General features: G+C 44.5%; 1 protein-coding gene across 1 annotated transcript in view; it reads left to right on the plus strand.

The window, feature by feature from the left end:
* LOC135051063 (myoD family inhibitor-like) overlaps positions 1 to 13284 on the plus strand; it is an 82496-nt gene extending 69212 nt beyond the window's left edge. Inside the window, exon 4 of the mRNA XM_063957243.1 lies at positions 12693 to 13284. Within this exon, the coding sequence (XP_063813313.1) occupies positions 12693 to 12949 (257 nt within the window). The 3' untranslated portion in view covers positions 12950 to 13284. The remainder of the gene's footprint in view (positions 1 to 12692) is intronic.
* Positions 13285 to 16487: the final 3203 nt, after the last annotated feature.

Raw genomic sequence — 16487 nt, forward strand, 5'->3', positions numbered from 1 at the left:
CCTCCTCCTGATCCTCCTCCTCCCCATCCTCTTCTTCTATAATAATATTAATAAATAATATAGTTTTTCCACAGGTCAAACTTGATGGAGGGTATCAACTTATTATTTAATAAAACACTTTAGCAGGACAAGCATGAGTGTAGAGCAGTGGTACTCAAACATTTTTTCTGCCATGACATACCGAACATACGTGACACAAAATTTTAAGATAAATGCAAATTTAAAGATAAATGCAAATAAACCTTTTTGTAGCAAAAGTACACTCGCCCAGCAGTTTCTAAACACCCCCTTCCCACCTAATTCTCTTTAACAATTGAAGTCTACTTACTGTAGGGCTCTGCATTTCCTCTTAGTCTCACGTCCTACAGAGTCTGTGACTGCCTGCTGTCAGTTTCTCTCCGTGACAACCGTCATGATGCTGAGATGTCTGCTACAGCTGTTTGCCTATTCCTTCCTCCTCTCTGATGATGCAGGAGGCCAGGGAGGCAATGGGACTTTGTTTTGTTAAAATCACCCAATATTTAGTGGAGCAGAGGGGAGAGTGGGAAAGCACACTCTCCTCACCATGGGGCAGATGTATTAAGCCTGGAGAAGTGATAAAGCAGTGATAAATGCAAGGTGATAACGCACCAGCCAATCAGCTCCAATATGTGAATGAATAGTTAGAAGCTGATTGGCTGGTACGTTATCACCTTGCACTTCTTCTCACTGCTTTATCGCTGCTTTATCACTTCTCCAGGCCTAATACATCTACCCCCTGTCTGCTGATTGACTGGTCTTTTTTTGTCACCCCTATCATTGTGAGACGGACACATGACACAAGACAGTGTCATGACAAACACAGTTTGAGAAGTGCTGGAGTAGAAAGGGTTGCCCTGCCACAGGAGAAACCAGTCCCAAACAGGTCTGTTGCTTCTATGGGAAGTAGAAAATGAGGCCCCTCCCAAAGACTACCATCCCTGTACAATAGTTATCACCTAAACCTATCAACTAAGCTCTATGTGTTGTAATAGGCTCTTACTGGACTGTTGCTCTGGCAAGGATTTTTTATTATAGAATTTTTTATTACCGTGATATGCAACAAAATTATACTATTCGGGCCCCAATGCCACCAATTAATGATTTGTGTACCCCAGATATGTCATACCCGGCCATTGTTCATTAAGTCATTCTATTTACTGTGATGCATGTTTATTGGGACAATTCCAATCCCGACGCAGGTGTAGTTACATGCAGCATGTAACAATACATTGTGCCACCACACAGCGGATCTTACAGTGTGTATGGCGGATCTGATGTTTCGTTATCTCACATCCTTGCATTGCAGGGTCGCACCATCGCATGGTGTACACCCAGCTTAACTCAAAGAAACCTGAAATTGAAATAAAGTGAAGTAAAACTGCATGTGCACCATACCTCTTACAATAGAATACAAGTACCTGTATTGTACTACAAATAGTTTCCCTTAAAGTACTAATATTTCTTAATATTTGTTAATATTTTTAATTGTTTCAAATGGGCAGTAAATCCCCAGAATGGTTCTTTGCCAGAATGGACCAAGTGTATTTAAGGAAAAATATAGTTTTTTTGGGGAGCACCTAATTTGTATGGAATCTAAAATTCCTGATCTACTGTAGCAACCTTTTATTACTTAAACTTTCTTATGTTAGATGATGATGGTATGAATTAATTCCTCGTATACAATCAACCTGAGTTTATCCAATACAATTAAATCAGTTTCTTAAAAAAAATAAAAAAAGTCAGAATAAAATGATAATTTGAATCTAAAACTTCATATAAAATGACTTACATTTTTTTCACAGAAACATATTCATATAACCATTACTAAACAAAAGTTTTACACTTATTGTTTCCCTTGTATGGGTGGGCTAGATGCCAGCCAATACAGCTCACTCTAAATCACAATTGTGTATCATCCAACAAGTTTCATAGATATCGACTTCTTCAGGGGTGTTTTCAGTTAAATGGCTGTATCTTCAGACAATGAGTGTAAACTTGTTCATGAAAAAACAATGTTCTAATTTAAGAAAAAAAAGGAAATTTTAGTATTTTTCTTTTGCTTCACTTTAGCAAGATTTATTCAGTGGATCTCAATTTTCAGTTTAGTCAAATTTTAGTCCGTGTTTTAGTTATAACTTTGCAAACAGTTTGAGTATACTATAATGGATTTTGCTGAAGAACATTTCTCTAAAATTTCTTTGAGAAGTTTGCATACAGTACCTTTAACTGTATGTTTAGTAATCTAGGGTCTGTAGGCATACAAAGTGTTACATACAGAGTCTGATTTACAGTAGTGCTCCCATATATCATATACAAATGAATGCCTTAAATTTGTTGGAATAAACAAGTGCAATACACAATCCTATTTCCTTCACAGCAGGTCATATTTATTGTCTGCAAAAAACAAGAACATACAATTTAATTTAAAACCCTACTTCCAGTGTTAATTCCAGTGTCCTTTAACAAAGATTTTAAATTTAGTTTTAGTCTTAGCCCATTTTTTTTTTTGCTTTGTTTTAGTTAAGATTTAGTCAGTGGACCTCAGTTTTCAATTTAGTCTAATTTTAGTCCAGAAATAAACTGTAGTCAACACATACTTTTAGTCAAAATTTTCATCGACAAAATTAACACTGTTCCTAATTTAAGGAGATAGTTGTTCTTACTCTGTGCAATTTTTTAAGTCAGATAACTATAGAGAACTCTTATAGCAAGACGTTTGTTTAATGGCCTCCAAATAGCTTTTTACATAGATATATCTCTCTGGTCTTTGCAGCAGCAATAAAAATCTGACTCCAGAGCTGCACAGACCAGCAGAGAAATATCTATGTTAAGGGGGGTACACACGGAGAGATCCGTGCTTAAAATCTAAGCAATCTTGCTAGATTGCTTAGATTTTAAGCACGGATCTGCCGTATGCCCTCCAGCGATAGCGATGCGCGGCCCCGCTCATCGCTATCGCAGATGCTAGATTGAGCTGCATGCAGGCTCAATCTAGCGGGTCGCTCACTTCACCGTTGTGTGAAGTGAGCGGCTCCCCCGTCGGCTTTCCCCCTCGCTCAGCACATCGCGCTGTGCTGAGCGGGGTGAGAGATGTGTGCTGAGCGGTCTGTGTTAAGATCGCTCAGCACACATCTCTCCCGTGAGTACCTCCCTTAAGACATTATTTTGGGGCATTCAAATGAACATTATTTTATTCTTGCTACTAGTGTTCTCTAAAGTTAGCAAGAATTGCACAGAACAATAACCACTATTTACTTAATTTAGGAACATTGTTTTTCCATGTACAAGTGGACACTAATTGTCTGAAGATACAGCTATTTAACTGAACACACCCCTGATGAAATTGATATCTACGAAAAGTGTTGGATGATACACAATTGTGATTCAGAGTGAGCTGGATTGGCTGGCATCTAGCCCGTCCATACAAAGGAAAGAATAAGGGTAAACATTTTGCTTAGTAATGGTCATATGAATTCGTTTCTGTGAAAACATTTTAAGTAATTTTATATTAAGTTTTAGACTAAAATTAAAAAAAAATTCTTTCATTGGATTTCTGACTCTCTTAAACTGATTTAATTCTATTGTGTGAACTCAGTTTGATTGCATACCAGGAATTCATTTATACCTGCATCATGTAACAAAATGTCAGCCACCGCTGCGGTAACAGGACACCCGGCTCACGCCCATTGCTAGGCAATGGGGCTGGCGCGTCACTTTCACCGCCGAGCGTTCTGGTCTGGCCGGTTGCCTGGTGACCAGAGACGCCAGGAGGCCACTCTATAATTTAATCCCGGCTGTTACTAAGCAGCCGGGACGCCGTGCTCAGCACGCCAAGTAGCAGCTGGCCTAATCAGGGTCTGGGGGGCTGGGCTGCCTGGTTCTCCCATGATTGGTCAGCAGGGCCTTTTTATGGGAGTCAGCACAGTGCAGCCCTGCCGGTGATAGCTTCCTGTGAGCCAGTCTGCTTGCTCCCTGTTAGAAGTTCCAGTTTGTGATTCCTGGTGTTCCTGTTCTCCGCTTCCAGTCAGATAGATCGTGTTCAGCTCGCCTCCTGATCTGCTTCCAGTGGAAATAAGTCTGATTAAAGAACACCTCAGAATTCCAGCTGTCTTTATATACACCTCTTGTGGCACCGTGAGTCAAGCGGCTCTGCCACACTTTGCGACAGAGGCCACTTCTTTTGTTTCTCTTTCTGTTGTGTTGTTTCTGCTGTGGTTTCTGCACAGCCTTTGTTGCTTATTCGCGATGGTGATGCATTATGCGGCTAGGCCGCAATACTTTAGTTGTTTACCTTGAGTAGCGACAGGATCGCATTCTGCAGTTAGGCCACTTGCCTTTAGTCTTTGTGTTCGGGTTGGGCGGCAGTGGCACACATAATTTGTTTGTTGTTTTTTCTGTATTCTAACCCATTTGTAGTCACATTAGTCTTGGGCATCGGAGTCTGGGTGGACCTAATTCGCCCATTCAAATGCGGCTGCTAAAGGCGAAGCCTAGCTCTGCATGCGCCAATCGACTACTGGTAGGAATAACAGAGACAGGGGCTAGAGTAGGTGTATCTGCGATTGTCCAGTTCCAGTCACAGCTCCGCACGTGAGTACTGGAACACCCCAGTTGCCACCCAGTTTCCAGAGTTCCAGGTACTCAGTTCCTAACATTATTACCGGCCACAAAACAGGGTGGCCTCAAGATTTTCCATGAATCCCTCTGTGCAAGGTCAGAATCCTAGCCAATTTCTGGCTAGTCAGATCCAGAACCTTACTCAAATGGTGGAGGACCTCTCCTTATGGGTTAGGTCTCAGGAGGATCTATCACTAACTTCCCAGGGTGCTTCTCCTGAACCTAATATGAACCTCCCCGTCCACTTTTCGGGCAACCGAAAATACTTTTTTAACTTCCGTGAGAGTTGTAAGCTTTACTTTCGTTTAAGGCCACGATTCTCAGGTTCAGAGTGTCAGCGGATGGGCATAGTGATGTCTTTACTACAGGGGGATCCACAAACATGGGCCTTTGGTCTTAGTGCAGATGATCCAGCCTTACTCACTGTAGATGCCTTTTTTAAGTCTTTAGGTCTTTTGTATGATGACCCATCATGAGGCATCTGTAGAAAGCCATTTACGTGTATTAAGACAGGGTAAGAATACCGTTGAAGTGTTTTGTACGGAGTTTCACTGATGGTCGAATGATTGTGGCTGGAATGATCCTGCCTTGCGCAGTCAGTTTCGCCTTGGCTTGTCAGAGCATATGATAGTCTCATTCAGTACCCAGTTCCGGAGACTCTTGATAAACTCATGGAGCTTACTATTAAGATGGATCGACGTCTCAGGGAATGGAGAACTGATAAAGGGGCAAGTTTTAGGCCTAGTTCATGTGTGTATGCTCTCTCTGAGGAAACAGAGGAACCGATGCAAGTGGGTTTGTCCAGAATTTCCTCTGAAGAGAGAATTCAGAGACTGAATCTAGGTCTCTGTTTATACTGTTGTGGCAAGAGACATGTGGCCCGTTTCTGCTCTAACAAGCAGGGAAACGCACTGACCAAGTGAATTTTGAGGGGTTTACTTAGGCCTTCAGCTTGTTTACTCACATGACTCAGTGTTAGTTCCTATTAAGATATCTTTCGAGGGTCGGGACTCTTCTGTATCTGCGTTTGTTAATAGTGGAGTGGATGTCACTTTGGCCCAGGCACTCTGTATTTTACAGCTCAAACTCAAACGACTCATTACTATGTGAGGACTGGATGGTAATCCCTTTTCTAACTTAACGGGTTGATTACTCACCAGACTCCACCTTTACAGTTGACTATTGGTGTGTTAGTGCTCCTTCTCACCCACTGTCCTGCTGTTCCATTAGTCTTGAGTTACCCTGGCTCACTAACCACAATCCGACCATCGATTTGAGGTCAGGTGAGATTTCACGTTGGGGTTCCGAATGCTCGATAAGATGTATTACTCGTCCTGTGTGAGTCGCATTAGTAACTCCTGAGGGTATTCCTGCCATTTACCAGGACTTTGTGGACGTATTTTCTAAAAGTAAAGCAGATGCCCTTCCACCTAATCATTCCTATGATTGCGCAATAGAACTGGTCCCTGATGCCCCTTTACCTAAGTGGAGACTCTATGCACTATCTGACCCAGAGACCAAGGCCATGGGTGACTACATGCGAGATAGTCTTAAAAAGGGGTTCATCAGGCCATCTAAGTCTCCTTTGAGTGCAGAGTTCTTTCTTGTCGGAAAGAAGGACGGTTCCCTAAGACCATGCATCGATTATTGAGGCCTGAATAAAATTACGGTAAAAAACACCTACCCTTTACCCTTCATTTCCGTGTTGTTTGACCAACTTCGCACCGTGGTCATCTTTTCCAAGACTGACCTAAGAGGAGCATACAACCTCATCCAAATAAGATCCGGGGGTGAGTGGAAAACCAGTTTTAGTACATAATCCGGGCACTATGAGTACCTTGTGATGCCGTTTGGTCTCTTTCTAATGCCCCCGTGGTGATCCAGGATTTGATAAATTACATCCTTCGTAACTTCCTGGGGAGATTCGTGGTGGTATACTTTGATGACATTTTAATCTATTCTGAGTCCCCAGAACAACATTGTCTCCTTGTTCGGCAGGTGCTCCAAAAATTGCAGGAGAATCATCTTTTACGCCAAACTGGAGAAATGCAAATTTGATGTCACGGAGGTGTCCTTCTTAGGATACATCATTTCGCCTGACAGTTTTTTTATGGAACCCAAAAACTCCAGGCAGTCCTGAATTGGGCTCAACTCACTAACCTGAAGGCTATCCAGAGGTTTTTGGGTTTTGCCAACTATTATAGATGCTTCATTCACGCCTTCTCGTAATTGGTAGCTCCCATTGTGGCATTGACGAGAAAGGGTGCTGATCCATCTAAATGACCACAGGCGGAGCGTGCTTTCCAGGCATTGAAACAGGCCTTTGTAACGGTTCCCGTCCTGAGACACCCGAACCCTGATATACCATTTATTGTTGAGGTAGATGCTTCTGAAGTTGGGGTAGGTGCAGTCCTGTCCCAGGAAGACCCCAATTCTTTGGTACTGCAGCCCTATGCCTTCATGTCTAAAAAGTTATCTTCTGCTGAGGCCAACTATGATGTTGGTAATTAAGGCCATTAAGTGGGCCTTCGAAAAATGGAGGCACTGGCTAGAAGGGGAAAGGCATACAATAACTGTGTTCACTGACCACAAAAAACTTACAGTACATCGAGTAAGCTAAGCGTCTAATTTCTCATCAGGCTCACTGGGCACTTTTCTTTACTCGATTCAATTTCATCATCACCTGTAGACCTGGTTCTAAGAATACTAAAGCTGCCTTGTCACGTTGTTTCCTGCCTGTTCATGTAGTCCGACCACCTGCCACCTCTATCATTCTGGCGACTGCCATTCGGACCGGTCTCACCCAGGATTTGCACACACAATTACTTCAGGTTCAGGATCAGGCCCCCAGTAACACCCCTGCTGGCCATCTTTTCATTCCGGTATTCTTGAGAGGCAGTCTCCTTGCCAAGTTTCACAACAACAAGGTTGCTGGTCATCTGGGTATTGCTAAGATGCTGGAGCTGTTTTCTCTCTCAGTTTGGTGGCCAAATATCGCCATGGACGTTAGGGAGTTCATTCTCTCCTGCCAAGACTGTGCCAGGCACAAGGTGCCCCAATCTCTTCCCGTTGGGCAACTCCTGCCTCCAGCTATTCTGGTCAGGCCATGGTCACACATTTCGATGGATTTTGTGGTGGATCTTCCACACTCTTCTGGTTTTCAGGTTATCTGAGTGGTGGTGGATCGGTTTAGCAAGATGGCCCATTTTGTTGCTCTGCCTCAGTTGCCGTCCACCAAACCTCTGGTGGTCCTGTTTCTATGCCATGTTTTCAGACTCCATGGGCTGCCCACGGATATTATTTCAGACCGAAGACCACAGTTTGCTGCCCATTTCTGGAAGGCCTTTTGCACCTCGTTAAACATGAAGCTCAGTTTAACCTCTGAATACCATGAGCAGTCTAACAGACAGATGGAACGTGTGAACCAATCCCTGAAGCAGTATCTGTGTTGTTATGCCTCTAAGCTTCAGAATAATTGGTCAGAATTTCTTCCCCTGGCCGAGTTTGCCTACACCAATGCCTGCCATTCTTCCACCAAGGTGTTCCCGCTCTTTTCAGTTGTTGGCTACCATCCTAGAACTAATTCATTTAGTTCCAATAATCCATCTTCATACTTGCCCTTGATTTCCTGGCTCAGAGCTATTTGGAGAAATGTACACCTGTCCCTTAAGAGAGCTGCCTTCCAGGAGAATTTTTTTTTCCGTACAAGTTCTGACGCCCATGCACCTTTAAGGTGGGAGACAAGATGCGGTTGTCAACTCGTAATATCAAACTCTGGCAACTATTAGCTAAGTTAGGACTCAGATTCATTGGACCATTCCTGATTATTAAGCAGATCAACCCGGTAGCCTTTCGGCTACAGTTGCCCAGATCTCTAAAGATATCTAACACCTTTCATTGTTCTTTGCTAAAGCCATTTGTCATTACCAAGAAATTCCCTCTGAGAGTCATCAGGGGTAGATCTCCTGTGAATGTTCAGGGTCAACAGGAGTTGCTGGTGGAGAAGGTCTTGGATTCAAAGTTATCCCGTTGTCAGCTCTTTCTTTTAGTCCATTTGAAGGGGTATGGGCCAAAAGAGAGATCTTGGGTTCTGGACAAGGATTTGCATGCCCCTAAGCTCAAAAAAGCTTTTTTCCAGGAGTTTTCTCATAAACCCGGATGTAGGGGTTGCTTAAACCCTCCTCAAGGGGGGGTTCTGTCAGCCGCCGCGGCGGTAACAGGACACGCCGGCTCCCGGCCGTTGCTAGGCAAAGGGGCAGCGTGTCACTTACGCCAGGCGGTTGCTCTGTAATTCAGTCCCGGCTGTTACTAAGCAGCCGGGACACCGCGCTTAGCGCGCCAAGTAGCAGCTGGCCTAATTCAGGGTCCAGGTGGCTGGGCTGCCTGGTCTCCCATGATTGGTCAGCAAAGCCTTTTATGGGGGTCAGGACAGTGCAGCCCCACTGGTGATAGCTTTCTGTGAGCCAGTAAGCTTGCTCCCGGTTAGAAGTTCCAGTTTGTGATTTCTGGTGTTCCTGTTCTCCGCTTCCAGTCAGAAGGGTCATGTCCAGCTCGCCTCCTGATCTGCTTCCAGTGGAATTAAGTCTGATTCCAGAACACCTCAGAATTCCGGCTGTCTTTATATACACCGTGAGCCAAGCGGCTCTGCTGCACTTTTCGACCTAGGCCACTTCTGTTTCTCTTTCTGTTGTGATGTTTCTGCAGTAGTTTCCGCACAGCCTTTGTTGCTTATTTGCGATGGTGTCGCATTATGCGGCTAGGCCACAATACTTTAGTTGTTTACCTTGAGTAGCGACAGGGTCGCATTCTGCGGTTCGGCCACCTACCTTTTAGTCTTTGTGTTTGGGTTGGGCGGCAGCGCCTCACATAGGCCCTCATTCCGAGTTGTTCGCTCGCAAGCTGCTTTTAGCAGCATTGCACACGCTAAGTTCAGTCAGTTTCGTTCCTGGTTTGACGTCACAAACACACCCAGCGTTCGCCCAGACACTCCCCCGTTTCTTCAGACACTCCCGCGTTTTCCCCAGAAACGGTAGCGTTTTTTCACACACTCCCATAAAACGGCCAGTTTCCGCCCAGAAACACCCACTTCCTGTCAATCACATTACGATCACCAGAACGAAGAAAAAACCTTGTAATGCCGTGAGTAAAATACCTAACTGCATAGCAAATTTACTTGGAGCAGTCACACTGCGGACATTGCGCATGCGCATTAGCGACTAATCGCTCCGTTGCGAGAAAAAAATAACGAGCGATCAACTCGGAATGACCCCCATAATTTGTTTGTTGTTTTTTCTGTATTCTAAGCCGTTTGTTGTCACGTTAGTCTTAGTTAGCTTCCCTCTTATTCACTCTTAGTCTCAATTGGTGCCTTGTTACCTCGTAAGACCTGGGGGCATCGAAGTGTTAGTGGACCTAATTCGCCCATTCAAACGCGGCTGCTAAAGGCGAAGCCTAGCTCTGCAGGTGCCAATCGACTACTAGGAGTAATAACAGTCACTAGGGGCTAGAGTAGGTGTAGCTGCGATTATCCAGTTCCAGTCGCAGCTCTACACGTGAGTACTGGAACACCCCAGTTGCCACCCAGTTTCCAGAGTTCCAGGTACTCAGTTCCTAACACAAAAGAAAGGTTAAGTAGTAAAAGAATGCTAGAACTTGAATTTTAGTTTTCATATAAATTAGGCGCTCCCCCCAAAAAAAATATTTATCCAGTTTGCAATTTGGTAATATTGTAGATGTAATTGTTTAAAACTAGACAGATGTGGTATTTACAAACTCTACACACATTTACATTTAGTAGGTATTTTGGGGGTAATTCAGAGTTTATCGCAGCAGCAAATTTGTTAGCAGTTGGGCAAAACCATGGGGGTCATTCCGAGTTGATCACTCGCTAGCAGTTTTTAGCAGTCGTGCAAACGCTAAACCCTCTGGGAGTGTATTTTAGCTTAGCAAAAGTGCAAACGAAAAGGATAGCAGAGCGGCTACAAGAAAAAAATTGTGCAGTTTTAGAGGAGCTCCAGACCTACTCAGCGCTTGCGATCACTTCAGACTGTTCAGTTCCTGGTTTGATGTCACAAACACGCCCTGCGTTCGCCCAGCCACGCCTGCATTTTCCTGGCACACTTGCGTTTTTCCGAACACTCCCTGCAAACGGTCAGGTGACACCCAGAAACGCCCACTTCCTGTCAATCACTCTGCAGCCAGCAGTGCGACTGAAAAGCTTCGCTAGACCTTGTGTAAAAATACATCGGCCGTTGTGAAAGTACGTCATGCGTGCGCACTGCGGCGTATACGCATGCGCAGAAGTGCCATTTTTTTCCAGAATCGCAGCGAACTTTTTCAGCTTGCGATCAACTCGGAATGACCCCCCCATGTGCACTTCAGGGGGGACAGATATAACATTTGTAGAGAGAATTAGATTTGGGTGAGTTATTTTGTTTCTGTGCAGGGTAAATACTGGCTGCTTTATTTTTACACTGCAATTTAGATTTCAGTTTGAACACACCACACCCAAATCTAACTCTCTCTGCACATGGTATATCTGCCTCCCCTGCAGTGCACATGGGGGGTAATTCCAAGTTGATCGCAGCAGAAAATCTTTTAGCAGTTGGGCGAAACCATGTGCACTGCAGGGGAGGCAGATATAACATGTGCAGAGAGAGTTAGATTTGGGTGGGGTGTGTTCAATCTGCAATCTAAATTGCAGTGTAAAAATAAAGCAGCCAGTATTTACCCTGCACAGAAACGAAATAACCCACCCAAATCTATCTCCCTCTGCAAATGTTATATCTGCCCCCCCTGCAGTGCACATGGTTTTGCCCAATTGCTAACAAACTTTCTGCTGCGATCAACTCAGAATTCATACCTCCCAACTTTGGCATCTCCAGCAGAGGGACCACGCCCGATTTTTAGGGGGCGTGGCCTACCGAAAGGGGGCGCGACCTCGCGGTAAGTGCCGCGATCGCAAGTCACGCCCCCATTTTGGTCATTATGGGGGCATGAACAGCGCTGTGAGAGCTGCTGGTCATGCCCCCTGTCCCTCTCTGCCGTGAATAGACGCTGTGCGCATAGCATCTATTCGCCGCTGCTCTCCTCAGAGCTGCGAGTGACAGGGAGGGATCTCCCAACTGCCCCCCCACCCGCGGGACACTGCGACCCGCGGGTGGGACAGCGGGACAGACCGTGAAAAACGGGACTGTCCCGCCAAAATCGGGACAGTTGGGGGGTATGTCAGAATTACCCCCATGGTTTTGCCCATTAGCTAAAAAATTTGCTGCTGCGATCAGATCTGAATTAGGGGGGTAAATCCAAGTTGATCGCAGCAGGAATTCTGTTAGCAACTGGGCAAAACCATGTGCACTGCAGGGGAGGCAGATTTAACATGTGCAGAGAGAGTTAGATTTGGGTGTGGTGTGTTCAAACTGAAATCTAAATTGCAGTGTAAAAATAAAGCAGCCAGTATTTACCCTGCACAGAAATAAAATAACCCCCCCAAATCTAACTCTCTCTGCAAATGTTATATCTGCCTCCCCTGCAGTGCACATGGTTATGCCCAACTGCTAAAAAATGTCCTGCTGCGATCAACTTGGAATTACCCCCTAGGCCCTTTGTGTGTTACATTATGTTTGCATGTGGTTTTGTTGCAACGTTTTTTGTATATTTTTTTAGTGCAAACTCATATTTAATCATAATTTGCAGGATGATAGTGTAAAGTACAAAATATTGGATAATAGATTTGAATTCTATACTACTATTACTTTACCAAACTTTATGATTTGTGGCCTGCAATGTAAGTTAGATGAACCATGGCAAGAAGGGGTTAATGCATAGGATAATTACTAATCATTTGCAATTTTACATTTTTCTCCCTGTACCATCAATGTACTGTAACTCATTCTAGTGCTGTTTTACAATTGAAACATGAATGTGATGTGGTATAGAGATTTCTTACCATTTTACAAATTACTGAGAACTATTTAGTGTACAGGCCTGGGTTGGTGTCACCATTCATCCAGTATCTCACTTCACTAACACAAGTTGTTGTTTCTTCTTGTCAGATTGCTGTGTACAGTGTACCCTGGCCCTATTGTTCTGTCAGTTCCTATCCCTGTGTAACCTGCTGCTGGACATCCTGACTTGTGGTTCATGCTCGGCTGACTCTGCTGGTTTCTGCTGTTCCTGCTGCTCTGCTGGTGGCTGTCCTGACTGCGCTGACTCTTGTAGTACTGACTGTGGCATTGTGGATGCTTGTTGTGAATCCGCGGACTGTCTTGAGATTTGTATGGAATGTTGTGGTTTGTGCTTTTCCTCTTGAAGAGCAGATACAGAGCTGGGGGTAAATGGGAACATTAAAAATGTAAAGTGTTGATGTACAGTTACAGATTTAACTGAAGAGCTGGAGAGCTGGATATTGTGAAGCTTTAAAGTTACATCTTTGCAGACTGGATACAATATACTGTACGTAACACATGATGGAATGTCTGAAGTTCTTAATAAAATAAATATATCTAGCATTTGCTGATGTGTAACAAACCTGAGCCATTTAAAGTAAAACGTTCCCTGAGCCATTACCTTTAACTCATGATGAACCTTGTGACAAAGGAGAAAAACTGCTATAAATAAAGCTACTGAACTTCTTCGCCTTTTAAACTGTGTGTTCTCTGTTTAACATTTCACCCACAAATATGTCAGAGGTTTAATGGGAAATATACAGACTGGCCTGATACCAACAAACCAGAACCACATTAAAGTTTATACAGTATGGACTCCCATGGTGATATCTGAAGTGTCTATCTCATAGCAGTAGGAATGTAACTTGTGGTGTGTGAGCGGTGCGGTCACACAGAGTACAGGGCTCTGTGGACAGCAAGATCGCTGGCCCACAACCCTGGCATCTGGCTAGGATCACTGCTACAGTGCCGCCCAGAGTCTCCACTCTGATGATGGCAGCCTGCCCCCTCTGCGTGAAATCATGATGTCATGCGCTTAGGCGGTGGGGCCAACATGGAGCACCACCGTCCCAGTGGCAAACACAGGATTTCAAGAGGGGGGTTTCCAAATGCAATCCACAGTCTCCCACTCTACGGAACATCGAATACAGTATTAATATTTATCCCTATAGTATAGGTTGTATCAAACATATTTAAATAATATAAATAAGTGGTCAGGAAAAGGTTAAACATACTATAAAAAATAAAGACACAAATATATTAGATCGATCGTATTCTTATAGTCTCTTTCTCTTAGTCCAACAGACCGAAAAAGGAAAGAGAAATGTGGAACATAGTTGTCAGGTTCTGTTTAGTTTGTGTTCCCGGAGGGGTCGCTAGTGGGTCAGTGGAAGTAGGATGGAGGAAGTGAGGAGGCCGGATTGGATTCCTGCGCATGTGCGCAATGTTGTTTATTGAACAGTAAGTTAAACAATATGGCAGCAGGAATACTTGATAATAACAGTAACAAATGCAATTGTAAATGTGCAGCGTGGAAGCTGAGAGTCTATGGCAAAGTCTGTATGGTAGTTCAATCGATCAGGGGATCGATGTGTCGGTATGGGAACCGAGGGTTGTTAGGCCGTGGAGCCAGCAGAGATGGTGATGAGAATTGCAAGCCTGGTAGCAATTGCAGGAGACAAGTGTTAAAGTTCTCAGTGCAGTTGGAAATACAGGTTGAGTATCCCATATCCAAATATTCCGAAATACGGAATATTCCGAAATACGGACTTTTTTGAGTGAGAGTGAGATAGTGAAACCTTTGTTTATTGATGGCTCAATGTACACAAACTTTGTTTAATACACAATGTTATTAATAATATTGTATTAAATGACCTTCAGGCTGTGTATATAAGGTGTATATGAAACATAAATGAAATGTGTGAATGTACACACACTTTGTTTAATGCACAAAGTTATAAAAAATATTGGCTAAAATTACCTACAGGCTGTGTTTATAAGGTGTATATGTGACATAAATGCATTCTGTGCTTAGATTTAGGTCCCATCATCATAAGATCTCATTATGGTATCTAATTATTCCAAAATACGGAAAAATCCGATATCCAAAATACCTCTGGTCCCAAGCATTTTGGATAAGGGATACTCAACCTGTAACACTGTCAGCTTGCAGGCTGATGAACAGGTGTAGATGATGAGATGCACCTGGAGCATACTTGCCTACCTGACCCTCTCCATGAGGGAGAAAATGCTCTGTTCCTGGACTTTCCTGGTAATGTATGATTGCCATCACCTGTGGTGAGCTAGTTAATTGATAAGAAAGGTGTTTCAACGCTAGACGCCGGGCGGGCTGAGCCGCACGGACCCTAGCAACGGGGACGCCACTGGCGGACCGCGTTCCCCGTTGCTAGGCTTTAGGAAATTAAGATATTCACCTGCTCTCTGGCCGTGCAGCAAGGCAGCTGCACGGCATTTATTCTAATCAGCCTTTAGCAGCTGATTGGAGGACTCCTTGTTAAATACACTCCCAGGGCTTCTCACAGACGCCGGTAATAGCTTCCTGCATGCTGCCTTTGTTTGCTGAGAGTCTGTTTCCAGTCCTGCTGTATCCGGTCATTCCAGTCCTCAGAAGTCCGGTATTCGGAAGTTGTCATCTCCTCCCAAGAGGTCGTTTGGTTCCCTGGAGTCCTGACTGATCACCGTTTTATATCCAGTGGTGTTCGTGAGTTGCGGCTCTGCCGTGTGTTGCGGCTCAGCCGCTTTACCTTTTATATTTTGTGTTTGGAGCATTTGCGGAGGGTTCCGTTTCCACAAGTCCTCTCTGGTACTCGGCGGTGCCGGGTAGGAGAATTGGACAAGTGGATATTTTGGTTGTCCTTTTCCCTGGCGGTTTCTCCGCACATATTATAGTTTTGAGTTTGCTTAGCCCCTGGCCTGGTTGTTTAGTTAGAGAGCCTCTTGTTATCACCCTGTCTCGGGTTTCCCTTTGTCTCTCATTAAGACCGGGGGGCATCGAAGTTGGGCAGACATAATCCGCCCTTCAAACGCGGCTGCCAAGGGCTCAAGAAACCATAGTCTCGCAGGGGATTTCTGACAACACGGGTGAGACAACAGAGTTAGGGCGCCAGGGTCTATTTTGCTGTCCTGCTCCCTTCCCCAGCATTCCGTTCCAGTGCTCCGGTCCTTGCCATAAGATCTCCTCTGACCAGAGTGCTGGAATCATAACAGTTGCCCATATACAGCAAAGAACGTGGTGGTCTCCGTGGCAGTATGATAGCGAAAGTTATGTGCAAATTCAGCCCACGGGAGCAGGTCTACCCAGTCATCTTGGGAAGAGGAAACATAAAGTCTCAAGAAGGTCTCCAGTTCTTGATTCACCCTTTCCGTCTGTCCATTCGTCTGAGGGTGGTAGGCTGACGAAAATTTAAGCTTAACTTGTAGGGCAGAACAGAGGGCTCTCCAAAACCTTGCTACAAACTGAACTCCACGGTCAGATATGATTTCAGTAGGCAGTCCATGTAAGCAAAAAATCTCCCGTAGGAAGACTTGAGCAAGTTTTGGAGCGGAAGGAAGACCTTGGAGTGGAACAAAATGGGCCATTTTGGTAAACCTGTCGACAACTACCCAGATGGTATTGAATCCTTGAGAGGAGGGTAGATCGGAGATAAAGTCCATGGACAGGTGAGACCAGCTGGGATGGGTACAGATAATGGTTGTAACTGACCTGCCGGAGACTGTCTGGGAGTCTTATGCTGGGCACACTTAGGGCAGGATGCCACGAAGTCCTTGATGTCGACCTTCATTTTCGGCCACCAGTAAGTTTCAGACAGGAACTTGAAAGTCATTAGGACACCAGGATGCCCTGTGAACTTAGACTGATGAGCCCAAGACAGCAACTTAGAA

The sequence above is a fragment of the Pseudophryne corroboree genome, chromosome 2 (genome assembly GCF_028390025.1).
Source record: "Pseudophryne corroboree isolate aPseCor3 chromosome 2, aPseCor3.hap2, whole genome shotgun sequence".
NCBI lineage: Eukaryota > Metazoa > Chordata > Amphibia > Anura > Myobatrachidae > Pseudophryne > Pseudophryne corroboree.